This window comes from Canis lupus, unplaced genomic scaffold, assembly GCF_011100685.1.
Source record: "Canis lupus familiaris isolate Mischka breed German Shepherd unplaced genomic scaffold, alternate assembly UU_Cfam_GSD_1.0 chrUn_S188H348, whole genome shotgun sequence".
In the NCBI taxonomy this organism is placed as follows: domain Eukaryota; kingdom Metazoa; phylum Chordata; class Mammalia; order Carnivora; family Canidae; genus Canis; species Canis lupus.
In genome coordinates this window covers 9875-36152 of record NW_023330753.1, presented here as the reverse complement: position 1 = coordinate 36152, position 26278 = coordinate 9875, and the positions used below count along the sequence as shown (strand labels likewise).

At 52.9% G+C, this 26278-nt stretch overlaps 1 protein-coding gene across 1 annotated transcript; it reads right to left on the bottom strand.

The window, feature by feature from the left end:
* Positions 1–1557: 1557 nt before the first annotated feature.
* LOC119878767 (glia-derived nexin) lies at positions 1558–26278 on the bottom strand. Its single transcript, XM_038589352.1, has 8 exons — positions 25983–26278; positions 22486–22713; positions 17206–17403; positions 9880–10078; positions 7946–8046; positions 5721–5807; positions 3213–3296; positions 1558–2234 (listed from the first exon to the last, which is right to left on the bottom strand). The coding sequence occupies exons 1-8, from the start codon at positions 26239–26241 to the stop codon at positions 2197–2199; spliced, it is 1194 nt and encodes a 397-aa protein (XP_038445280.1). The 5' UTR covers positions 26242–26278; the 3' UTR covers positions 1558–2196.

The window sequence follows — 26278 nt, the reverse complement described above, 5'->3', positions numbered from 1 at the left end:
GTAGAAGGCCTTAATGACTACACCAGCATGTTTGCTAGAGCACAAGTAGTCTGTGTCAACCCTTCAAAATACGCTTTTGGCACTTACTCTTAATTAAGGAAAGCGATTACCGCCCCCAGCCCCCTCACACCACTTTCCTTTCTCTCCTGGCTAACCAAAGTACCCATCCTTGAATAGTTGGAAACAGCAAAGCACAGCCCGCTTGACAAATAAGAATCACAGATGACAAATTGTTGGAGTGTTGAGTGTAAAGCTTTAATGTTGATGTATAAAGAGTGATGAATGAGTAGAGCTCATAGGTCTTTAAAAAAAGTTTTTAAATTCTGATACTTTATTTATTTATTTTTAAAAGATTTTATTTATCCATGAGAGACAGAGAGAGAGAGAGAGAGGTGGAGACACAGGCAGAGGGAGAAGCAGGCTCCATGCAGGGAGCCCGACATGGGACTCAATCCCGGGACCCCGGGGTCTCGCCCTGGGCAGAAGGCAGATGCTCAACTGCTGAACCACCAAGGGATCCCTCAAGTTCTGATACTTTTTAAAAAAGATTTATTTGGCAGAGAGAGTGGAAGAGCACAGGCAGAGGGAGATGGAGAAGCAGGCTCCCCTGCTGAGCAGGGAGCCTGATGCCGGCCGACCCCAGGACCCCGTGGGAGGGCAGACGCTTCACCGACTGGGCTGCCCGGGCGCCCCAAGTTTTGATACATATTTTAAACCATTCTGATGAAGATGACTCAGACCTTTAGGAAATGAGTAAAGCAGAAGCGATGACCACAAATCGGGCAAATAAAAAATGGTGACCTTAAAATCATGAGGAGTTCTCCAAAAACAAAATGAAAAATCTTGTCCTATCAGGAAACAGACACTCCAGCCGATCACCAAGAGCGAAACATGCACTGGTCACTCTGTGTTCAAAGTGTCTCAGGACCCAGTGACCTCATTTTGCTGAAAACCCTGCTCTTTGCTGGGAACACCCAGAGCCCTGGCCTGGGGGAGCCACTGCCGGGACGCAGCTGGGACTGCACAGTAGCTACGCCTCTGCGCCTGGGCGGTGGCCTGCAAGCTGGGGGTGCAGCAGGGGATGCACTGGGTGGCCTGCATGACAGGGAGAGGGCAGGAGAGGCCAGGGCCTTTGGGTTGACTTGCCCACGTGCAAAGGTTAGTAGAAGTTTCAGTATTTTTATTTATTTTTAGTTATTTATTTTTAAAGATGTTATGTATTTATTCATGAGAGACACAGAGAGAGGCAGAGACGCAGGCAGAGGGAGAAGCAGGCTCCATGCAGAGATCCCGATGTGGGACTCGATCCCAGGACCCCGGGATCATGACCTGGGCCAAAGGCAGATGCTCAACCACTGAGACTCCCAGGCGTCCCGAAGTTTCAGTATTTCTAAAGGGCTCCGTTTCTTCCGTCGTATTTTCAATCACAGGGAAAGGATTTTTTTTTTTTTTTTTTTACTACTCATAACACTTTATTTTTACTTTGTACAAAATACAAAAATGCAAATCCATAGAGTACAGACCAGTAGTGACAGGCACACTGCACAACAGCAAACCTTGTCTAGCAAGACATTAGTTTTTTAAACTTTATTTTAGTGAATACATGCATTATATAAAACAACAACAACAAAAACACACAAAGAGGCTAGAGATTTCACTATTTCTACCCCCAAAATAATGCTTACTATCAAGACTTTGGATGGGACCAAAACGAAAGAATTAAAACGGCCAATAATATTCTTTTCATAAAAAAGTAAAAGCTACCATAAAATGTGTTGTTGCAGGTGGGGTTTTTTTTTTTTTTATCATTTTTCCCCCTCCTATCACACTGATTAAATCTCTTCTGAAATGCCACACATGTAAACAAAACAAAACAAAACAAAACTCCTGAACTGGACAGTAAATACTCAAGAGGGTTAGCTCAGTAGTTTAAAGGATTTTTTTTTTTTTAGACCTTTTTGAAGCCTTTCTTTTCATTTGTCAGTACAGTGCTCCAGCCGTCCGCCCCTTTTTCCCTTTGATAAATCTCCCAGAACCGAAATGCCTGCGTCACTCAGTCTCTGTTCCTAAGAACTAGTTCTGAAAAAAGAAAGTAATGTACAAAAATATTTAACTGAACTGTGAAAGATGCAGGAAAAGAGTCTTGTTTTCGCCCCAAAGGAGCCTTTGCTCTGCCTGGTTTCTCTCTCACACTCTTCAGGGTTTGTAGATCTGCCCCATGAACAAGACGGCACCTGCAGGATTAAAGCAAGGCATAACTCTATGAAAAACATTCCTAGAATAAGCTAGAAGGCGTGTTTCAGGGACAGTCCCTAGGCTGCGATTAACCAACCTACTGTTCTCAAGCACCGCGGTCCAAGAAAACCTTCTGCAGTGATGGAAATGGTCCGTATTCCCATTGTCTGACACAGTAGCCACTAGCCCCACATGGCCCTTCAGCCCCAAAAACATGGCCTAAGAAACTGATTTTCAAATTATATTTCATTTTTCATTAATTAAGAGTTACAGTCAAATAGTCACATGTGGCCTGAGGCTCCCGAACTGGACTGCCGTGAAAGAGGCCTGCGAACTGTGACGCTACAGATGCAACGGGACAAAAGGATGATGAACCAGGTTGTGCTACTGATTAAAAAAAGAGTAGATGCTGAAATGTGTGAGTTTCTACTCTGGACCAACGTGAAGCCAACCTCCTTCTACAAGGACAACCTTCCGTACTCCTCAGGATTGGGCCACGAGGTAGAAACTACTGTTATTTGCGTTTTAGAGATGAAGCTAAAAGGGCAGAGCCAACCTCAAACCCGTGACTTGCAGAGCCAAGACCCATCGAATTAACAGTTCTCGGGCCGTGACAATAGGGGGGCTTACGGAGGTTGAGGACATGTAGCTTCTTATAAAATTTAACTGCTGCATTTGCAAAAATGTGGACAAAAAATCAGTAGCTGTCAAAAATCCCCACCAGGGCTGCGGAGCTCGCTATCTACGCCAAAACCCAACAGGACCAATAAACCTAAAATCAGTGTTTAGAAGATTCTATTACACTCCAGAAACAGAGCTGCGGGCTGCTTCTTCTCTCCTTGTGGGGGGGGGGGCGGCTTCTATTCCTCAGTGTTGGCGACGGTTGAGGGAAGAGAAGCAGGGCTGGGGCTGGCTTGGGTCCACAGCCTGGGCTCCACGGCCTGGGCCTGCAAACACCGGGAGGGAGGGACCCTTACCTGTGGGATTGTGTCGGATGAAAAACAGGAAAGGCCGGTCCACTATGAACCAGGGAGGTGACGACCTTGCGATGAGAATCGCGGCTATGGGGAAAAAGAAAATGTGTTGTACACCCGGTGGAGGCCGCAGCCGGCCGGCGTGGGGCTGCTCCGGCCCGGTTCCACGCGGCTACCAACCTCTCTAATGAGTGTCCTCGCTCGGAGGGTTGTTTTTTTTTTTTTTTTTTAATTTTTATTTATTTATGATATCACAGAGAGAGAGAGAGGCGCAGAGACACAGGCAGAGGGAGAAGCAGGCTCCATGCACCGGGAGCCCGACGTGGGATTCGATCCTGGGTCTCCAGGATCGCGCCCTGGGCCAAAGGCAGGTGCCAAACCGCTGCGCCACCCAGGGATCCCTCGGAGGGTTTTTATGGCCGTTAAAGGACAGGAAGCCTATTACATGCTCCTGGAACAGTGCTTGTCACTGGAACACCTGCTGCACGCTCACTGTTATTATTTACTGTTCTTTTTTTTTTTTTTCTTTTTTTAAGATTTCATGTAGTTATCCATGAGAGACCCAGGGAGAGGTGGAGACACAGGCCGAGGGAGAGGCAGGCTCCCTGCAGGACCCCACGTGGGACTCGATCCGGACCCGGGGTCACGCCCTGGGCCGAGGGCCCCGATCGGCCGCTGAGCCCCAGGGTGCCCCTGAAGCTGTGCTGCACGCACACCACCCACCGTGCTGGGGCCCCAGTCCCGCGGGCCTCGCCACATCCGTCCTGCGCCCTGCCTGTCAACCGCTTCCCCTGTGCCTCTGCGCCCGGAGGCCTCTTCTCCCGGGTCTCGGCCCGGGCCGCTGTTCCAGCCTGTGTGCAGACGGCCCCACGCAGTTCCGTGGGCCCCGGGGCCCAACACGCTTCCTCCCCTCGGCCCGGCGGTCCCCCTTCCCGAGCCTGGGACAGGGCCCTGCAGGGCGGGGCGCGACGCCAGACAAGCACTGCACCTGTGCCGTGGTGGACGCTCCCCCAGCAGAGCTGAAAGCCCATCAGGTCGGTGGGCGTCGGCGGGACTGCGCCCCGAGGGCCCTGCGCTGACGCCCCAAGCCCCAAGGTACTTAAGTCTGCTCGAGGGCCCGAGGGTCCCCAAGACGGGGCGGCTGGGCGCACGGCGGCGAGCACACGGGCAGGGCGACCTCGGGGGCCGCGGGGGGGGGGGCCTCGGGGGGGCCGCCCTCCATCCCAGAGGGGACTCCTGCGGCTCGGGCCCGCCTGCCCCCCCCGCAGAGCCCTGCCCGCGACCCGGCGGTCACGCTCGGGAGAAGCCCACGGGGCTCGGGGCCACCATCTTCACGTTCTTGCTAAGTGTTCCCCGAGTGCCCCGCCAACTGCACCAGGCCCCGTAGTTACCCCGATGGGCAAAATCGGTAACTGGAAATTCGGCTCTGACTTACAATTACCCAGAAAGAAGACGAAAGGCGTCTTAAAAATCCTAAGGACTCTTAGTGGAGGTCTTTGTGTGTAGTGCTATTTTAAAGCGTTACAAATTAAATGTTTATTCTAGAAAGGCAATAAAGTGTCTATTTGGAGCAGAAGCGGTGCCCCTTAATGACCAGAAATATGTGACCCACTTACAACCCCGGCTGGGCCGCCGGACCTCCTCCCCTGACCTCAGGTGGGCAATTAGGGGCGCGGGCGGCAGCCTACACCGGTCTGTTTTCTCCTCCCTTATGTAAAGCAGAGGAGAGAACAGACAAGTGTTCTGCTCACCCAGGGAGCTGCAGGGCCCGTGCTGTCCACCCCCGGTGGCTACACCCGCTGCCCGCTTCGACTCTAGAGCAGGCTCAAAGCTTCCAGAGTAGGGCTCAGCCACCAGTGTCCCCGGGGCTGGTCTGACGGTCAGATCCCACTTTTAGAAATAAAGCTTCTTGGGGCCCCGGGGGCTCAGGGGTCGAGCATCTGCCTTCTGCCTAGGGCCTGACCCTGGGGTCTGGGGATTGAGTCCCCCATTGGGCTCCCTGCAGAGAGCCTGCTTCTCCCTCTGCCTGTGTCTCTGCCTCTCTCTGTGTCTCTCATGAATAAATAAATAAAATCTTTAAAAAAAAAAAGAAAAAAGAAATAAAGCTTTCCTGGGACCCAGCCATGCCCATGGGCTTAGCGCTTTATAGGAAAACATTGTCCACTCTTGTCCTAGGGGAACGTCCTGGGGAAAGGCACACACTGAGGGCTCTACTGAATGAAACAGTCAGAGCCTCCAGGAGGCGGGTCCTCACTGTCTACATTCACCTCCACCATCATCTGGGCGGGAGCCCACATGCCTAGGGTGGGGGTGGGGGGTGGTTCATTACATTTGCTGAGGGATGGGAGAGCCTCACCCCTGGCCCCTGCCCCAGCCCCCTGGCCCCTGTCCCAGCCCCTGGCCCCTGCTCCAGCCCCCTGGCCCCTGTCCCAGCCCCTGGCCCCTGCCCCAGCCCCCTGGCCTCTGGCCCAGCCCCTGGCCCCTGCCCCGGCCTCCCAAGTCCGATCTTACTTGTTGCTGCTGAAGCTTTGGTTCCGTCTTCGCTGACTTCGATTTTTGCTTTCTGCAAGATGTGAGACACGTGCAGGTTTTCTGACCCTGTTTCCAGAAAAGAAACCAGACACAGCATTTATGTGATAGGCAGGCCATCTGTTGGGCTGGGGAAGGTAACTTCCAATCCATGGCAATTTCCGGTTCTTGAAAGGTGTCAGGAGAAGCGACCTCTTACAGTCTGGTGATTGAAGGCTGGAGGGTGACTGTCACCTGCTGTGAATTTCAGTCTCTGCTAAGCGAACTGTGATACCACTTCTGAGGAGGGCAACACCCGCCCTGAATGCGTTTGGGCCTCTAGCAATTCAACTCTGACCTCTGAGAATTGCATAGAGAAATAAAAAGAGCAGAGCTTTAAAAAGGAAGCCTGTTTTCCAAGAAGCAGCAAGAGACAATAATATTATTTGTCACTCACAGAACGTCACGTCTGGAGAGGATTTCAGCTGGCACGTGTGGAAGGGTAAACTGAGGGCTGGAGTGTTAAGAAATCTGCCCTCAGATCACGTGGCTGGTTAGTGGGAGAGGAAGTGCTGGCTTCTCACAACAAAAGCTACTCGGCACGTGGCCGTATTAGTGAGAGGAGTGTAAGGAAGGTTCAGAACCAGACTCAGAACGGCAATTGTGCCTCAGAAACCTTCTAGTGAATTCCCTTTCCTCCTCAGCACAGCCTTCTCACCCCAGCAATTCTCACTGGCTATAGCATTAGAGGAAAATGCAAACGGAAGTTAATGCTGGCCTTGATGGGACGAAGATCTGGAGGGAGAGGGAAAAAGCACCTTCCTTGTCACTTGGTTTTCAACTGTCTGCACCGGCGCGGGGCTCCAGCTCGGACGATGGGGAACGAGGGGGATGTCTGCAGGGTGTAGGTCACCAGCAGGTTAAACATCAGACCCCGGAGAATCTCAGGCACCTGGTCGTCCGCCCAAGCACCTGCAAACTCCCCAGAGCCACTGTGCGGAACACGGGCCACAGAAGAGAACCCAGGAGGGGAAAGCACAGGTTGAAACGATGCTCTTCAACTTCCCTGAGCTGAGGAGTCCTGCTAACGTGATTCCGATTTAGTCTGTCTGGGTGACACTCAAGACTGCCCCCTTCAAACAAGCCCCCAGGGGATGCTCACGCTGCTGGCACGGGGATGAGTTTGGTCGTCCAAGGACCAAAGAGCGTCAGAACATCCCTGAAGCTGCAGGTCCGCCAGGGAGGTCAGGTCTGGCCCTGGGATGGGTGCACAAGTGCTCACCTGCAGGCCTCCCAGGTTAGTGATGAACTTCTCGAGGGGAGGAACACAAAAGGAGCACAAATAACGTCTAAGCCATAACTTTTCTCTGGAAGGAGGCTGCCGTGCTCCAACCGAGAAGGACCAAGAACTGACGATTGAACATCACTCCAGGGAAAGGTACATATGTTGGCAAACGAAGCGATACGATGCTAGCTTCGTCTTAGATGCTTTGGCAAAGAACGGTTCTAATCAGACCCCTATGAATTTATATTATTTCGGGATAATGGGCATTAAACGCCAAAACACGTATCCGGACATACTGCTTGCCTGTTACGGTTTGATGGAAGCAAGTGTCTGAGAGTTTAAAAATCTTGATTTTTCAAACAGGGGAATAATTTGTGTCTGATAAAGTAACTTACATCTAAGTAAGAGCTAAATTTTTATGTAATAAGGACGATACACGAAGGTCTTCTCTATCTGTAGAGTCACTTGGGCCTCATGTGAAATGTGCGTGTGAAATGTGGGGATGAATGATTTCTGCTGATTTAAAGGACTGACGATGAACAGCAGCATTTGGTGATAAATCAGATTAAATCTTGGAGAGTTTTAGGGCAACATACTCCTAATTTGGATCTTTTCTTTCTTTTTCTTAAATTTAAAGATTTATTTATTTATTTATTTATTTATTTATTTATTTATTTATTTTAGAAAGAGAGAGAGAGAGAGAGAATTTGTGCAGGGGGAGGAGGAATGGGAGAGAGAATCCTCAGACTCTGCACCGGCCTGGAGCCCAACATGGGGCTCGATCTCACAACCCTAAGTTCATGACCTGAGCCAAAAATCAAGAGTTGGATGCTTAATGGACTGAGCCACCCAGGCACCCCTGACCTTTGCTTTCCGAAAAAAATTCAGAGACCCAGCTTGTAACAGTCCTCAAGTTAAGGAATGAGTTTTAAATTGAACCTACTTGTTATTTTTGCAAAATTCGCTTTTGATGGATCAAACATCTCTGTGATGCCGAGAGCTTTCAGTGGCTCCTTCAGGTCTGTTTGTGCTACGGCTGTGAACCTGGCAGGAAAGGAGAAAATAAGGGGGGAAATCATTATACCATAAAAGATGTAAAATGATATAATCAGCGCAGGTGGGGGAATGTTGATAAACCGATTTCTTTTTCAAGTGCGCTCTGAATACCAATCTAAATGGTATCTTAAGCTGTAGTTCCGAGATTTAAGTAGAGAGCAACACATCTCTCAGACACTTAGCTGGCAAAATGAGCAGGAACCCAGCAATCCTGAACAAGGGTAGCCTGACCCTCAGGTGCAACCACCCTCCCTCCCCCCATTCCAGTTCTCAGGGAGATCTGCAGGAGCACTTTCCTTTACGCTGAGGGGGCAATACCTGGAATATTGAGTGGGATGTCTACAGATTTCCCCCATTTCCAACCAAATGGCTGTCATCGTGGCTGCCGTAAAAATGATCCTTGTTGGTATCAGGGATGGTCAAGAGAGGAGACACATTCCTGCTCATTCTCGTCGGGATTTTTAAAGCATTTTACTATCAAGATAGGAACAAACCTCAGGCATCGGTGACATGCATTCTGTTTGGGGGTCACGAGAGTTTCTTGGATTCCTGTGACCTGGCTTGACGGCCATACTGACGTAAATGCCAGCCGTTGAACTTATCGTCAGAGGATGTTTCACCAGGTTTTCTCCCATTTGGCGGAAGAGCATTAAGGGTAGGTGAGCAGATTTTCATCGCAGATGGGCTCTAATGATCATTTACCATTATAATTGTGCTTTACCTGTCATGTCCTCCTATCTGCACGCCTACCACCTTACTCATTTATATCATGTGCTGCCTACATGAAGGCTCATTTCCACAATAAAAGAAAATCTTGGGAGGATTACTAATCCTTGTTATATGTGCACTCCTCTGATTATATACTCAGCGACTGGAGAATTGAAAGCTATTAGAACTGGAAGGTATCTTCCCCCCCCCCCCCCCCCCCCCCCCCCGAGACGTGGCTGGTTGAAAGCTCTGGGCATTGGGTAGCATGATCACAGACAGGGGATGTTCACTGCCCATTTCACAGATCTGGGTAAAGTATTCAGAAATTTAGGAATTCAAGCAGAATCTGGGATTACTTGCCCTTTGGGTCTTTTTAAAAGATCTTATTTATTTATTCACGAGAAACACAGAGACAGAGAGGCAGAGACACAGGCAGAGGGAGAAGCAGGCTCCATGCAGGGAGCCCGATGTGGGACTCGATCCCAGGACCCCAGGGTCACGCCCTGGGCTGAAGGCAGACGCTCAGCCACTGAGCCCCCCAGGTGTCCCTGCCCCTTGGTTTCGAGTCATAACAGTTCCAATTCCACCAATATTGCACATTTAGGGTGTGATAAAGAACTGCCATAGTATGACGCTAGTGTAAGAACTCTGCCTAGATGGTTTCAAGTATTTCCTTACCATGTAGATTTTGGACCTTGGTCTTCAGGAACTCCCAGCTAAAACTTAAGAAGATGGACATGAATCTCCTTATCAAACCACTGGAAACACTCCTAACCTGTACTGTGTCGTTATATGTGTGTTTTTCACTCTTTTGAACAAAATTCGATATGTGAAAATCCCTCAAAATGGTACAAGGACCTTGAGGTCTTGGAGACTCAGAGGTCAGGCTGCCTGTGTCCCTCCTCTCCCATTATCCTTAACGCTGCACATGAGATGCATGGGGGGCGGGGAGGAAGCTTCTACAAAAGCAGAGCCTTGTATTCCCACTGCACAATTTCTGCAAAGTCCATCAGGCTTTGGGAGCTAGGATGTGCCATTCCTTAGCCTCACGTTGTCCGCTACCGGGGGCTGAGCACTCCCGTGGTTTTCTCGTCAGGGGCGGGGAGCACTTACTTGGGCAAGATGACCTGCACCCTCTTGGGCACCATGGCGCTCATCCAGCTGTCTATGGTCTTGGTGCTGATGTGCGGGACGATGGCCGACAGCGGGGTGGAGCTCTCGGTGGGCAGCGCGATCAGCATGCTGATGCTCTCGCCGTGGTAGGGGAGCTCAATGAAGTTGTACCAGAGATCATTGGGGGTGCTTGTGGACCCTAGAGAGATCAGAGGCAGGTTCAGGGTGTCCCTGACGATTCTGGAAGTGGCCCGAGTGTCTGCTGGGCACGGGGGCAGCTTCAGGGGCAGAGGGCGACTCTCTTTTCCGAACAGTTTCCTTAGAAGGACAGAGATAAAGACGACGGACGTCCTTCCCTGGTGAAGCATCCTCTCCCTTCCACTGAGACCCGCCTTCGCAAAACGCCCTCGGGCGCCACTAAAATAACCTCCGCGGAGCAGATTCGCTAGAGACGAGGCACCGGGAGCGCAGGGGCCCGCAGACGCTGAGCCTGACCCCGGGGGCCAGGAAGGGGCGCCGCTGCCCCCGCCGGGGTGCGCTCAGCCCGCGCAGGGAGGCGGGCAGCCTTGGGGTTTAGGGCCCCATGAGGTGGCACAAGCCGTCCCGTCTCCGGGCCGGGAGGCCCCAGTTAGAGACGTCGACTTCCCAAGGCGCGCAGGGGCTGAGCCAGGAGGCCCTGGGCCGACTTGGGTGTCGGCGTGCACGGAGGCCCCCGCCCTCCACCGGCCCACTCCCACTCTCTTCGCCCAATCTGGTAACTGTCCCCGTGGCTTCTGGAGACCTCCTGCTATTGGCACTTGCTAATAGCAACCTGGGGACAATTTAGACCCAGCACTTCTCAAAACGTGGGTCATCCAGAGAAGACAGGGCGGCGTGACGCGTGGAGGCAGGCTCCCCGCAAGTCCCTAACCTGCGCCAGCGCCAAGGCTGAGCGCCCGCTGTCTCCCTTCCCAGCGACTGGACGGGACCGTCCTACCCCGCTCGGTATCCGCAGCCCCACGCCACGCAGGCCGGGCCGGGGGGAGCTGGGGCGCGCGCCCTGGTGCAGGGGGGGCGCCCGGGGAGTTGGCCCGCGACCCTCACAGCCCGCCCGACACCAGCCGGCCATCAGTGCGGAGCGGAGCGCCATCCGGGGACGCCGCTGGACGCCGCAGCCAGCGACCCGCGCTTGACCTCCCGCCCGCTGGAGGATGGAGGCGCGGGTGGAGGCGCGGGCCCTGGGTGGCGGCCCCGGGGGCATTGGGGGCATCGGGGGCATCGGGGCAGAGGCAGGGCAGGCGCCTGTAGGGCCCCCCTCGGCCGCCCCGCCCCAGACCTAGGGGACCGCGCTCAAGAGGAAAGGGCGAGCTTCTCTCACGGTTCCCCTGTGTCTTCTTGGGCGAAGGCGCCGGCCAGTCACCGTGGTGACCCGGGCACTTCAGTGAGCCGGCTCTGGGGGTGACCCCGAGGCTCCCCCGAGCTCCCGCCTTTGTCAGCAGCGAGCAAATATGATACAGAGTAGCCAGGCCGCTCGGGCCTGTGAGCCGCGGCTGACGTGGGAGGCCGTCCTTCGGGAAGGCCGTGGGCTGCGACTACCCGCGGCCACCCCACGCGGCCCGGCCCGGCCCCACCACTCAAGGCTGGTTCTGGCTGGGGGCTGCCTAAGAAGCAAGGACGGGACCCGGGAAGCTTCCGTCTACTTTGTGGGTCACGACGGTGTCGACGGAACCTGGGAAATCAGTGGGGGAGTCAGAGAAACACCCCTTGCGGCTGAGCCCTTCTGTCTCCCGGGGGCCCCCACTCGGGCAGCGCGGTTTGGGAAGCGGTGGCTTACGGATTGCTCCGGGCCGCGGAATAAGGACAGGGCGGCAGCCGTTGGCCGCTTCTGGAAGAACTGGGGTCGTGGATAATGAGAACTAGGAGCCGGGTGTGTCTTCCACGGGGGGGGGGGGGGGGGGGGGGGGGGGGGGGGGGGAGAGGGGGGACAGCATCCGGCTCCAGCGGAGAGTCTGGCCTCCACCGGTGACACCATTAGCTGACCAGTAACACGAATAACCACTATTTTGCACCCAGTCACTCACATTCACTCAATGATGCGTTTTTCCATGGCCCCATTTGTGCTTTTTCCTTTTTTAAAGATTTTAGTTACTTGAGAGAGAGAGAGGGAGAGGGAGAGGGAGAGGGAGAGAAAATCTCACGGAGACTCTGCACCAAGCCCAGAGCCCAACGTGGGGCTCGATCCCACAACCGCGAGACCATGACCTGAGCCAAAACCAAGAGCCAGACGCTGACCCGACTGAGCCACCCAGGCGCCCTGCGGCTCCCACTTCTGATCACAGGGGCTGATGGCAAACGTGGGCCGGGACACCTGTGTGCACACTCTGTCTGTGCTTATCTGTGCCGGCTGCCTGGGAGCGAGGGACCAAACAACCGCCCTCCTCTTCGGACCTGATCACTAAAGGGCGAGATGTCTCAGCACCATCTCACAGAGGACCAGGGCCGGAGGTAAACACATGAGATCTGGAGTTCTAGGATCTGGGTTCAAATCCCGCCTCTTCTGACCCACCAGTTCCAGGTACTGGGCAAGTTGCTCGACTCCAAGGCTTGGTTTCCTCTATCTGCAAGATGGGCTACCGTGCGTGGCCTAGCGGACTGCCCTGGAAATTCAAGGGGACCGTACGTGCAGCACAGTGCTCAGCACAGGGGCTTGAACATAGTAAGAACGTCCCTCTAAGGATGGAAGGAGCTTCGTAAAATACTTGTCTCCTGGGGCGCTTGGTCACTCAGCTCGGGGCTCGGGCAGGTGAGACGCAGCCTCAGTCCAGTGAGAGGAAGCACGCCTGCTGCAGCGGGCCCGGCTCCCGGGCGGAAGGGCTCAAGCCGGGCAGGGGGACTCGGAGCCTTGGGTCGGGGCAGGGAGCCTGCCACGGGCCCACGCCTTTCCCTCACCACGTCCCGCCAGGCTCTCCACGTGTCAGCACCTGGGAAGCCACCCGAGGGCTCTTCATTGATGCTGGAGCAGAGAAAGATGTGAAGGGAGCAGGTTCACTCACGCGAGAGAGGGGGACGCGGAGGAGAAGGGTTTCCTCTTAGACGAAGGGGGATCAACAAAACTTTAATGAGAACAGGCAAAGAACCAAGTGTTAAAAACATGGAGAAGATTTAGCACCTGCTGTAAGCGGTACTTGGGGGATGCCCCAGGTGTTCTGGAAGGCCCCCAGGGTACTCGGATCCTTCCTAAGTCCCGCGGGGGAGGAGGTAGCGAGACTCGCTGAATGTTAAGGACTCCTCTTGGCCGCGCGCACGGAGAGAGTATTTTAAACGTTGAATATCGGGAAAACCCTACAGGTGAGGATCCCTCCAGTTACCCTCTACTACACGTAGCTCTAGGGGTTTCCTGAGCTCTCGGGGAACTGTTTTCGGTTGTACCTTGGAAGGAACTGGAATGCGGGCCTGGAAACAAGCAGCAGATCTACCGCGCCGCGTCGTGACGGGTCCGCATTCCAGCTGTGGCACAGCGGGCTTGGGGACAGCTGATGGGGGGAAGGTGCGGGGGAATCAGCTGGGCGAGCAGAGGGGCCGCCGCTGGGGACACGGAACGTGGCGGGAGAACCAGATGCGTGAGGACGGGAATACATTTCGTCTGCGGAACTAAGACTTCAGAGACAGCCACGCAGGGAGGTGACGTGGGGAGGCAGGAGTAGCACCCGGGAGAGTGGAAGCCGGAAAAATGCCGGATATTCGTGTATTTATTTACGTAGGTACACATACACGCATATGTATATTTGGGATTCTCTGTGGTCTTTTTTCAAAGTAAAGTCTTTAATGTCTGAATTCATGACCATAAACATTAAAAAAAAAATTGTAACGGTTTTTGACTCAGCCACTCCTATCCAAGGGAGGTACCTTTATAAATTCTGACTCAGTTTCTAAAGATTTACATACAAGAGTGCTCACGAAGTGCTCACGACATGAGAAAGGTAATGATATGTATAATACTATAATAATATTGGGACGCCTGGGTGGCGCAGCGGTTTAGCACCACCTTCGGCCCAGGGCATGATCCTGGAGACCCGGGATCGAGTCCATCAGACTCCCTGCATGGAGCCTGCTTCTCATAATAGCATATTATATATGTTCTTATATATTTTTGTTTCATTTATTATTTATATTTTAGATTTATATTATATATTATATATGATTACATATATTACATAATAATATGACAATATCCACAGGATACTTGACTACATTTGGACCATGGACTATTACAGAGATGAAGGGATCAAGTAAATCCATGTGAATCAACAGGAAGTTTTCCACGACGCGCTGTCTAATGCATAGAGCAGGTTAAGGAAGGGCGGTCACAGCATGACCCTGCGTGTGCACAAAGGCCCCAGAGCTGTATTTTGTGTGTCCACATGACAGGTCTCCGGGAAGAGACCTGCCGCTAAGTAAGGGTTCTTGCCCCGGGAAACGGGAGCACAGGACATTTACCTTCTGCCTCATTACAATGGCTTATTTGTAGATTTTGCAATGAGCACGGGATATACATCTGCAAAAAAGATTTCAGGGGCACCTGGGGGGGCTCAGTCGGTTCAGTGTCTGCCTTTGGCTCAGGTCAGGATTCCGGGGTCCTGGGATCGAGCCCTGAGTCGGCCCTCTCCCTCTCCCTCTGCCCCTGACTCCCTGCTCATGCTCTCGATCACGCTCTCTCACTCTCTCTCAAATAAATCTTTACAAAAATAATATAAAGATTTCAAGAGGGGATCCCTGGGTGGCTCAGCGGTTTGGCGCCTGCCTTTGGCCCAGGGCGCGATCCTGGAGTCCCGGGATCGAGTCCCGCATCGGGCTCCCAGCATGGAGCCTGCTTCTCCCTCTGCCTGTGTCTCTGCCTCTCTCTCTCTCTGTCTATCATGAATAAATAAATAAATCTTTAAAAAAAAAAATAAAGATTTCAAGGGCCTTTTTTTTTTTTTTTTTTTTAAATTAGAAGAACATCTTTCCTCAAAGTGCTTCTACCTTATGGGCAGTTGGAAGGGCTCCCCCCTTGCCCCGCCTTCCACCCTCTCTTCCTACTGTTGCTCCGAGATCTCGGCGGCATCTTGGGGGGATGGTCAGGGGGCCGACACGTGGGATGGCAGCCGAGTTTCCGCAGGGACAGGGCACGTGGTGAGGCCCAGGATGTGGGGACGGGGGCTGCAGAGGCGGCACAGGGAGCCCCGTGGCCCATGGGGACGGGGAGGGCCGAGGGCTGAATTCAGGGCACGCCAGTCGGGCCACAGGAAGACACGGGACACCGAGCGGCTCACGGAAAAGGAGTGTCACGACGGGCGTGCTTCCAGAGCGGGAGAGCAGAGGCCCCTGAGGACGGACTGCAGCACCCTGGGCGACAGACGTCACCCGACGCGGGCTGGGAGCCGACAGCGAGCGCTCATGGCGCACCTGCTGACCCAGCCAGCGGACACCTTCCTGCAGGGACCCGGAGGCCGCGTCCCACACCCGGTTCCCCCGCATCCCGGTCACCTGCCAGCTCACCCCAGGCCACGGGAGCCCCGATGCAGCCTCGGGGGGCTCGCGCCGGGAGCAGAGGGCGGAGGCCATGGGGTGCGGGGAGGACACCCAGCCTGCTGCCGCCCGTAGCAAGGTCCCTGAGCAAGAAGGCACAGCCGTGACCATAAGGCACACGCGGGGAAGGGCGGTCCTGACGGAGAGCTACCCAGGGAGGCAGCTCCCTCCCCAAGAATGAGCCATGTCGTCAAGGAAACCTGTTCCTTTCCTGTGAAAACAAACAGTGAGGTCTCATAGGAAGGTCTACAGGATCCTTGCGTCTTTATCTTTAACTTCTGACATTCATTTTTCAGCAAGAGAAACATAAAATTGAGGCCCTTCACTTTTAGGTGTTTTGTGTGTGGATACTTTTTTGGTTTTTTGTTTGTTTTGTTTTGTTTTGTTTTGTTTTAAATTAGAACAGAGAATGTGTATGAAGATTGACCTGAAATAAAATGGCTTTGCTTCAGAGGAGCTGGTGGCCGTGCCAGCGTCCCAGCGAAGTCTTCCTGGCAATGCCAGCTGGGAGCGGGAGGCTCGGCCCACCTCTGGAAAGAGGGAAGGACTTTTGGGCAAAAAGAGCCTTTTATTATTCTCAGTTGCTGAGCACTGTCTTTCCGCAGGGCTTTCAAATACGTATTCTCTTCAAAACAAAACAAAACATTTGAGTGAATGACAAAATTTTACCTAGCAGCCTGGTGAATGGTAAGCAAGAAGGACAGTGGCTTTGTTTAGGGCACCCCTCACCCGAGCCATCCCTTAACTTAGAGAATTACGCGGCCGGCAAAACACGGCGCAGGGCTGGAAGCACAGACTGACCGTGCAGAGGTGATACTCGGGTCCCACGTGTTCAGGCACAGACTGGAGACACGACCGCTAACTTTCAGAGGGAAAAGATCAACTTAAGTTGGACAGCAAGTGTTCAATGAAACTAGGCTCGAAAAATAATCGTCAGACTCCGTTCGTCAGCGCCGTGGCGATGACAGCAGGGGTCGGTCATTGTTTCCTTGGTTGTAAAACTGACTTGTGCTTTGTTTTAAAAATTTGCAGATTCAAATTAGAGAAAAATAATCGTTTGAGATACCACCAGCGTTCACGTTTCACTGAACATCCTCCAGGACACGTCTCTACAGACAGATGAGTATGTAGCACGTGTTTTACGTGAACGAGATGAATCAGCACCTGCTGTCCTACAACTTGTTTTCTGGAATCAACCATATATTGTATCATCTTCCTACTGACTTGAATCTAAGTCTCTTTATCACATATGTTCCACTATACGTAAGTTTCTGGCTTTTGCTTACTTGCTGGGGTGAGATGATCTTCAGGGTTTAAGTCCCCTGGTGTGGGATTGCCATAGAGGCTCCAGGAAGCCCCCCCCCCCCATCCCGCAGCAACTTCTACCACCCATGTGCCCCCCCAACCCCCAGAGCCACGACTGGGCTTTGCCAACCTAGTATCTGTGAGACTGGCAAGTGGAAAATAAATCTAATTTTTACTTGTATTTTTTAATTTGGTAAAGTAAGGTAGCCAAAGGTGACTTGATGATACACTATGTGCCGAGTGCCTGCTTACATTTCGTATTTTGTGAACTGTCCTCTATCTTTAAATTTCCAACCTAAAAGCCTGTATGTCATGTATTAATACATTACCTTGGTAAGTGGTAAGAAACTTTACCATGAACTTAAAAAAAAAAAAAAAAAATCCTGCCCGCCTGTCCCCTGCCCTTTTTAAAATATAAAAGTCAGATTTGCTCTTGGACCAAGTGATCTGGGGCATCGCCAAGCGAACACTTACCGCAGCGGAACACAGAGAGCTGAGCTAGCATGGGCACTTGATAGGATTTCCCGTCGGCTGTCACAAACGTACGTTTCTTTGTGTTCTCAGGTTGGAACCGTGATTTCCACAAACCCTTAAAATACACGGCATTGACCAGGACCAGTCTTGTGAGGGCACCATCGATGAGATTTGGGGACAGCAGGTTGTCGATCATGCCTGGAAAGTCACAGAACAAGCAAGGAAAGCTCAGGATCGGCGGTCTGTTTGAGGGCAAAAGGCAGTGATGGAGCACGGACAGTCACAAATTAACGGAATTTTTAAAAAGCCTTTAAAAAGGAACTGTTTACAACACCCTTCTGGAACTTTCTCAGTCCTCCCCCCCACCTCACTAAAAAATGAAAGCTAAAAAATTGAAGCTAAAATCAGAGAATCTGAAAAGACCTTAGAGATCCTCTGTTTGGGGGTTAGCACAATTTTCATCAAGGAATTCTTTTATAACTGGGGCTCCCGGGTGGCGCAGTCAGTTGAGCGTCCCCCTTCAGCTCAGGTCATGATCCTGGGTCCTGGGATTGAGTCCCGCATGGGGCTCCCTGCTCAGTGTGGGGGTCTGCTTCTCCCTCTGCCTCTATCCCACCCCCTCCCAGGCTTGTGCTTGCTCTCTCAAATAATTTTTTTTTAAAAAAGCAATTCTTTTATGACTAATTCCCTATGAACCCCATGTCTTAGAAAATTTTACTCATCTAAAGAAGCTACATTTAATTAACGATGAATTTTCCTATCTTTGCTAATAACCGACACGTGCAACTGCCAAGGAGAATTTGCCATCAGAAAACAAGATATGCAGTTGTTGTTTCAACCCCTGGGTGGGTTTAATCCCTGTCAAAAATGAAGCCCTTCGGCCTGTGCAATTTTATCACAGATAGACACTTACTTCCTCTGAAGGTTTCAGAGGTGTTGGGCATTCGTCTGGAACCCCTGGGACCACAAGGCCCCACAGCTACCTAAGAGGGGGCTGGAATTCAAAATTAGTGTCTACTTTTATGGGTCAGGTGCTGAGCTAGGTGGTGACATTATAGAGATAAAAAGAAACGGAGTCTGTCCTTGAAGGCCTCCTGATGTTGAAGGAAAATTCGCTCCACAAAATGTCAAGGACGCTCCGTCTTGTTTGTGTCAGGAGGGAAGGAGCTAACAACTGTTCTAGTTTCAGAACGTTCTTTGGGGCCACGGCGATCTTCCTCAAATGCTGTCTGTGCTTGAGGGTTTCGGTTTTCCGTAAGGCTCCTTTTGCTCGGTCTTTGAAGATTCAGCTGTGTGTGTGTGTGTGTTTATGAAGGATTACTAACACCCAAAGCAATTTAAAATTAGTTTACTAATTAATTTAAAATTAGTTTAAAACTAAAAATCAGTTTCCTGTAGCTTTTGGCCTCAGCATTAAAAAAAAAAAAAAAAAAAAAAAAGACAACAAAACACCATGTAGAGTCATAATTCAAATGCAGATTGTAATTCTTTAAATGGTTAGAGTAAACTCAATAGTTTCTGGAAGAAGCAAGATTATCCAATTCAGCTGGGAGAGCCCTAAAGTCCTCTTAGATGATGTTCAAGATGATTCGGATGTCCGATTAACAAATGTTTGCATAAGTCATGGCAGGGGGCGCACCCAGAGGTGGGGGCCCTCTGTAAAAGGGGCCTCTGTAAAAGCTTCATCACCACTCCTTACTTGCACAAGGGGGCATCGATCCCACCACAGTCAGCATCTGAAGGAAAATACCCCAAGCTATAAGAGGCCACCCTTCCATGCAAGGGCAGCCTGTGTCCTGCGGGAGGGAAGTTAGAACTCGGTGCTCCCGCTGTAGCAAACTCCTTAGGGTTGGCTCCCCACACTGAAGGTTGTGTCCTGCCTTTGCTGGGAACATCACCCAGTCCAACCCCTATGGGCCTGTAAGGCATAGCTCCGCTCTCTACCTATAAAAGACGTCCTCCCAAACTCCCGGGACTTTCCATGAAGCTCAACACTCAGCACCATCATTTGCCCGCGGTATTTTGTTCTAGCCAAATCTGACGTGTCTCTCTCCCCTCAGCTGGACCACGAACCGCACAAGGGCCAAGACCCTGCTGTTCGCTTTTTAAAAATCAAGCCTATCTCTACGTTCAGCACACAGTTGGTGCTCAATAAGTGTCTAAAGAAATCTCTCCAGCCCTTTCTTTGTGGTGCTAACTAAAGCCTCTGACTGACATGGGTAGGACTAAGGTACAATTACGAGGCATGAAGAAATAACAAGAAATGATGAAAAGGTAAGGAATGCATGGTTGAGAAGCAAGGAGGCACGTGGAGGACCTGCCGTCAAGAACATGCATGCAAGTAAACATGCATCTACCCAGCCATTCAGCCACCCACTCATCCACCCACCCAGTCGCCCACGCATCCACTCACCCATCCACTACCCACCATCCATCTTGGATACCTACCTATCATGTGCCAGTGACCATCTTCTAGGTGAGAAAACGAACACATAAAAAATGAAGCCTCCCCTCAGAAAGCCATGGAGTCCAGAGAGGTGGAGACCGGCACGAGGACTCAGGAAACCGTATGTAATAGTGATAAATACCTCGAAGCAGAAGTTCTCAAAGATGTGAGGGCCATTAAGAGGGGGATCTGATCTGGTTCATGGGTCAGGGATGGGTTCTCTGAAGCATCACTGTGAACTCACAGGTGTAAAAACAGCTTGTGCCTGTTGAATATTCGGTAAGTGCTAGGCACTTGGCTGAATGCTTTATGCACATCATTTACCTTCCCATAAAAAGCTTAATTTTAAAAAAAAATATTGTATTTATTTATCCATGAGAGACACAGAGAGAGGCAGAGACACAGGCAGAGGGAGAAGCAGGCTCCATGCAGGGAGCCCGATGTGGGACTCGATCCCAGGACCCTGGGATCACGACCTGAGCCGAAGGCAGACACTCAACAGCTGAGCCCCCGGGGGGCCCCCAAACCTTAATGTCGTTCAAACCATCTTAGTAGGTATCACCATCGTATCTGCATTTCTACAGAGGAGGACTCTGGGGCACAGGGAGGTTAAGAACTTGCCCCACTTACACAGCTGGGAAGGAATGGTCATCTCCCCAGGACGGGCTGGGCCATCTTCCAGATGCGGACTGCTGGATCACCAGGTTCCTCTTGGGCCCTACCAGGTGGGGAAGGGCTTCTCACCCCCGGGGGTGATGTGAAAACAGGTAAGAGGGTTTAGTTGAGTGGCAGGTGGCCAGAGATGCCACTTGTCTCACCACGTTCCAAACAGTCCCACGTAGTAAGGACCCGTCCTGCGGGCTGCAGACGCCCCACTGGATATTCGCACCAGCAAGAAGCTGGCTCATCATCCTCTGCGCCCAGAACCTCAGCTTTTTTTTTCCATGGAAACACCAAGTTATGTGTTCGGGGGCATGTTCTTAACGTACATGGAATCTTCTACGCATGCGACTGCCATGCAAACTGAGTGGAGACTCTTCTTAACTTTGTTCCTAGATTTACCAAGTATTTTGCACCGTTTTAGAGAAAACTGCTTCAGAAGGACAGGAAGGCAGCTTGTGGTTTTCACGTCACTGGCAGGACATGCCTCTGTCAGCCTGTTGTCGTAGCTGTCAATTCACAATTATTCTAGGAATATGACTGTTTTGTCACGTACTCAGGTGCAGCTATACCCAAGGGTTTACCCACTGAACTATGTACATAAATTAGCTTTGTTTTTCCTTGTATTACACTTCAGCATTTCATTAATTAATTTTTTAAAATGCTGTGTATTTGTGGGGTGCCTGGGGGGGGGGCTCAGTCGATTAAGCGTCTGCCTTTAGGTCATGATCTAAAGGCCTGGGATCGAGCCCTGGGTTGGGGTCCCCAACTCGGCGGGGAGTCTGCTTGTGTCTTTGCCCCTCCTCCAGTTCATGCTCTCTCTCTCTCTCAATCTCAAATAAATAACCTTTAAACATTAAAAAATAAAAAAAAAAGAATGAAAATGTTGTGTACTTGCACGTAAGGTTACGTGAGCTGTGAGTTTCATTCCAGAATGGTAGAGTGAATAGTAAAAATCTTTGTTTATAAGGAGGGAGTGGGTCTGCAGGGCTGAGAAGCACTGCCCGGGCTTAGCCACCCTCCCCTCCCCAGGTCTGGTGAGCAACTGAGTCACGTGGTTTGAACAGTGTCAAGTGGTGCTCCGGTGTGACCTGCTATCCCCAGCCGGCGGGTCAGGACGGCTGGCGGGGGCACTGACCGCCACAGCCATGCAGCCCTCCAGCTCTGAGTCCGGCGGCCCGCGGTCCTTAGGCCTCTAGGCCCGGGAGGAGCCACGCCGCCCCTCACATCTGCAGGTCTCCTGATCCTTCTGTGGTTTGGGGAAGGGAGCCTGGGCTACAGCGTCCAGGACCCCGTGGAGCAGGAACGCCGTGGATTCCCCAAAACCACTCTGGCTCTCCTCCGCCCTCCGGAGCACTCCTGGCCCGGCGCATCCCTGGTCTGTCATATGCTCTCGGACACTTGTACATGCAAGTCTGACGGTGGAGGCAGATTGGGGGCGCACTCGTTTTAATGCAGAATGCTAGGCCCCTCACTCACAGGTTCTGATACAGGAGGTCGGGGGCCGGTGACCGGCACCGGAAACAAACGCCCTGGGTAATTCTGATGCAGGCGCCCCTGGAACCGGGCTTTGAGAAACGACCCGAAAAGCCGGTTTCCTTGCATTCTATCCTTGGGTCCCAGTTGAGTCTCTGGGTCCCTTCCTGTGGCCTTGACTCTACCTCCCATGAGAAAAGGTCCCCCAGTCTCTAGCTGCAGCCTTAACGTCCCTCTAATGTTCTGGACCCATCGCTACTGCGGCACATTTCCAGCGCAGCCCCCCGGTTTACAAACCCCCGCTCGGCAGTCCCTCCGCCTGATGAGAGGAGAACTGCGTGCAAGCGCCGTAAGGAAGGGGCAGCGGAAGGCCGATTGCACGCCAGTCGTGGGCACAGAGGAGGCCCCCCCGAGGTGACAGCAAGACGGATGCAAAGCAAGGAGAGGGCTCAATCCCGCGTGGCGCAGGCAGGGAGGGACAGGCACCGATGCCCAGCGGCTGCACCTTCAGGACGGCCAGGGGCTGCGGGGACAGCCTCGGCAGAGACGAGCCGGGGGGTGGGGGGCGGGGGCTGTGTTCCGCTCCGCTGCCCGTGCCACGGGGACAGAAGGGAGACTGAGTCACGGATCCTGCCGAGGGGGAAGGCAGAGCGGCCAGTGGGTCCGCGCGGACCGCTCCGGGGAACAGGGCCACTCACCCCTGGTTTCGTTCCTGACCCACACGTTGATGGAGTCGCAGGCAGAGGCCGGATCCTCGAAGCTCACGTTCTGGACTTCACACTGGAACACGTCTTTGTTCCTGGTAACAAAAGGCACTTCCATCTTAAAGCCGTTCTTCACGAACACCGCGTTGGCCACGGTCACAATGTCTTTATTCTTCTTGGAGCCGATGGCCTTGTTGATCTTCTTTAACACTTTACCGACTCCTACAGGAGAAATGGAAAAATGCAGCAATTCAGAAAAGCCCCCCTCCTTTTTTTTTTGGAATCATCTTTCCTCAGTATGGCAAATAGTAACAGTACAAACAAGATAGGCCTGAGTAGCGAGAGACCAAGCCTTCTGCTTCCTCAGTGGCCTGGTGTCAAGACAAAGGTGGGGGTGGTAATAGTAAGTGAAATTATTATTGTTTTTTTTTTTTTTTTTAAGATTTTATTTATTTATTTATTAGAGACACAGAGAGGGGAAGAGATACAGGCAGAGAGAGAAGCAGGCTCCCTGCAAGGAGCCCGATGCAGGACTCGATCCTGGGTCTCCAGGATCACACCCTGAGCCCAAGGCAGATGCTCAACCGCTGAGCCCCCCAGGCGTCCCCCAAATCAAGTCAAATTATTAATAGTTCTTGAAAATCAGTGGCGCTTCTGGCACCCTAACTGCATATTCGTGGCACCTCAGCACCTTCCCCACATAGGCCTCATCCTCTGGGAGATCTCCAGGGAGACTGGCCAGCTCTTCCTTACGTAGCCATGGGGAATCAATCCAAGGAATCTTCCTAATTCGTTCTCTTTTTCTCTCTTAACAATCTTTAGCGCTCTTTTCTTGCCAAAGATTTAACAATGTGATTTCTTTTTTTCTATTTTGGAAAAAAAAATGGATGGATAAAATAGACATTTAAAAGACCATAAAACATTGCCACGTGCCACCATCCAGGGACAGTGTGATTTTTACCTAATATCAAGCTCGAAAAGCACGGGGATTAATTTTATGGCAATGTAAGCTTTATTTTATGGGAGCCATTCATACACGCTCTGTTTGCTTTCAGAATATGGAAAAGAGGAAAATAAATTACAAGAACGAAACGTGTTTCTACAGGGAGCTCCAGTGACAGACTCTTGGGGTCCTTTGAAAAGGACACTGTCCTAACAGCCTGCAGTGTCGCCGCGACAGTCTCCAGAGAGCTGACCTGTCCCCCACTGTCTGCAGACCCACTGAATAGGGCCAGGGTGAAGGCTGGGGCTGGAGGAGGGGCCCTCTTACCGCCCTACCTGTGGTGCTGTTCCAGGAGCAGGCCCAGTGGGGCAAGTGCAGGGTGGAGGACAAAAGCCAGCACCTGAGGCTTCCGGCCACACGGCTGGTCCCCCACCAGGAAAGAGGGTGCAGACCCTCCTCACTGGTCCAGCACTGCCGGGCCTCTGTCCTCGTGAGCACATCCCTACCCTGAGCACGTCCCTGACCTGAGCACGCGTCTGACCTGAGTGCTCGGTCTCTGTCCTTGTGAGCACGTCTCTACCCTGAGCGCTCTGCCTCCATCCTTGTGAGCACGTCCCTGACCTGAGCACTTGGCCTCTGTCCTCGTGAGCGCGTCCCTAACCAGAGCTCTGAGGCCTAGGCAGAGCTAGGGCAGCTCTGCAGGGGTCTGTCCCCTGACTGGAGCCCCTTCTAGAACATCCCTGCTGGTGCTGCAGGAGAAAGAAGGTGGGGGAGCCAGCAGGAGCATCAGGGTCAGACCCGCAGGAGGGCAGCTTAAAGAGAGTGTGGCTCAGGACCAGGGCCACAGCAGTGGCCGCTCGGGCCACACCCACCAGCAGGGTTGGGGGGGGGTCGGCGCCCCGGGACAGGCGGGAGGCTCCGGCAGCGATTCGTCTGGAAGCCGCAGCTCCCCGGGGTGTTTGCGGGTGTTGGTGCCCGGACAGGGTGGCGCGCTCCCAGGGCTGCGCAGGGGCCGACCGCGGACGTGCAAACCTGCAGGCCGCGTTACCGGCAGGGTGCTCCGGGTCCCGGGTGGGGGCAGCCCGGGGGCCGTACTTGATGCAGCCGGCGAGGGAACAGCACCAGGCCCGGGCGACCTGGACCCCTGCCTGGCCGCCCCCTCGCGGCCGGGGTCATCCTGCAGTCAGGACCCAGGACTTTGTGAGGCCAACAGGTGCGCAAGGGCACGGGGAGGGCGCCTCCCTGGTTCGCCACCACGGCGGCCAACATTGGACATAGTGACTTGCTCCCAGCGCAGGTGCGGCGGTGGCACCGAGGACAGTGAGGGCCGCTCTGCTCCCTCACACGGTGCCTGCGCACAAGGTCGGCTGGGCCTGGGGGCGGCGGGGGGGGGGGGGGGGCGGTCTGACCGCAGCCTGAGGCACCTGTGCCTGCAGACAGACAACCTGTGGGCCGTGCCGATGGGGCGCCTGTGCGCACTCGGGTGCTGAAGCGGCTGCCTTGGGCTCAGGTCATGATCCTGGGGTCCTCAGGTCGAGCCCCGGGTCGGGATCCCCACTCAGTGGGGAGTCTGCTGCTCCCTCTCCTCCTGCTCCTGCTGTCTCTCCCTCTCTCTCTCAAAGCAATAACTAACATCTTTTTTTTTTTTTAAGTTTACAAAAAAAAAGTTTCCATAGATAATTTGAAATGATTCAAATCTTTTCCATTGGGCCTTACTTCAAAAAAATACTTTTTTAAGCTTTTTGTTCTGATATAGTGATAGATTCACAAGAAGTTGCAAAACAATATCCAGGGTGGTTCCATGTGCCTTTCACTCGGTTTCCCCCCAGTGGTAATACCTTGTAGGACTGCAGCTCAGTGTCACAGCCTGGAGATTGCCCCTGGGTCAGGTCGCAGAGCTCATGCACACTGCCTGGGTTTACAGGTATGTGTGTGTGTGTGTGTGTGTGTGTGTGCGCGTGCATGTGAGTTTTCTTTTCTTTTTTATTTTTTAAGATCTTATTTATTTATTCCTGAGACACACAGAGAGAGGCAGAGACACAGGCAGAGGGAGAAGCAGGCTCCCTGCAGGGAGCCCGATGCAGGACTCGATCCCTGGACCCCGGGGTCACGCCCTGAGCTGAAGACCGATGCTCCACCGCTGAGCCCCTCAGAGCCCTCTGATTTTTCTCACCCACATAGATTCATGAGGTCACCAGCACAGTCAGGACACGGGACGGTGCCATCCCAACAAGGCTCCCCATGCTGTCCTCCCTGGCCACACCCAGCCACCTGCCCAGCTCACCCGGCTCACGGGCTCTCAAAGGACATTCACAACCATGACGCACCAGGGACGTGGGGCAGGTGGGAAGCTTTCTCTTTAGAGATGAGTAACCAGGGGAGGGTGGGGAGATCAAGTGACTGAAGTCCCGTGGCGATGGGACACAAGCTTCCAGAAGCGTCACAGGGTCCCGGGGAGGAGACCCCAGCTGCCAGGTTGGTACCCCCGAACCCCACCAGGTGCAGGCCCCCTCGCTGCCCCACCAGCCGGAGCTCAGAGGGCACGCACCGTTCACGCCGTATCTCATCACCGTGGTGAGCTGCTTCTTGGTCCTGCCGTCGGCTCCCAGCTGGAGCATCCCCAGGACGGATGCAATCCCGTGGGGGGACACCACCACGTTGTCATGAGGCCGGGATCGGACAATCTGGTTGAAAACCTGGATTCCTGTGTTGGAGCCTAGCTCCTCCAGGGACAGCGGGTTGAACTGGGAGCACACGGAGGGCAAGGTCACTGCGGCCACGAGGAAGAAGGAGAAATGCCAATTCATGGTTCCTTTCGGCAAGGACAACCTGGAAAATTAAAAA

Bases quoted from the DNA above. Each gene is read 5' to 3' on its own strand.
- LOC119878767 (XM_038589352.1), bottom strand. From the start codon at position 26,241: ATGAATTGGCATTTCTCCTTCTTCCTCGTGGCCGCAGTGACCTTGCCC. The intron at 10,079-17,205 runs GTAAGTGTTCGC...TGATCTCTCTAG, and splicing joins GCTCTCTGTGTTCCGCTGCG to GGTCCACAAGCACCCCCAAT. The intron at 2,235-3,212 runs GTAAGGGTCCCT...TTAATCCTGCAG, and splicing joins CATCCGACACAATCCCACAG to GTGCCGTCTTGTTCATGGGG.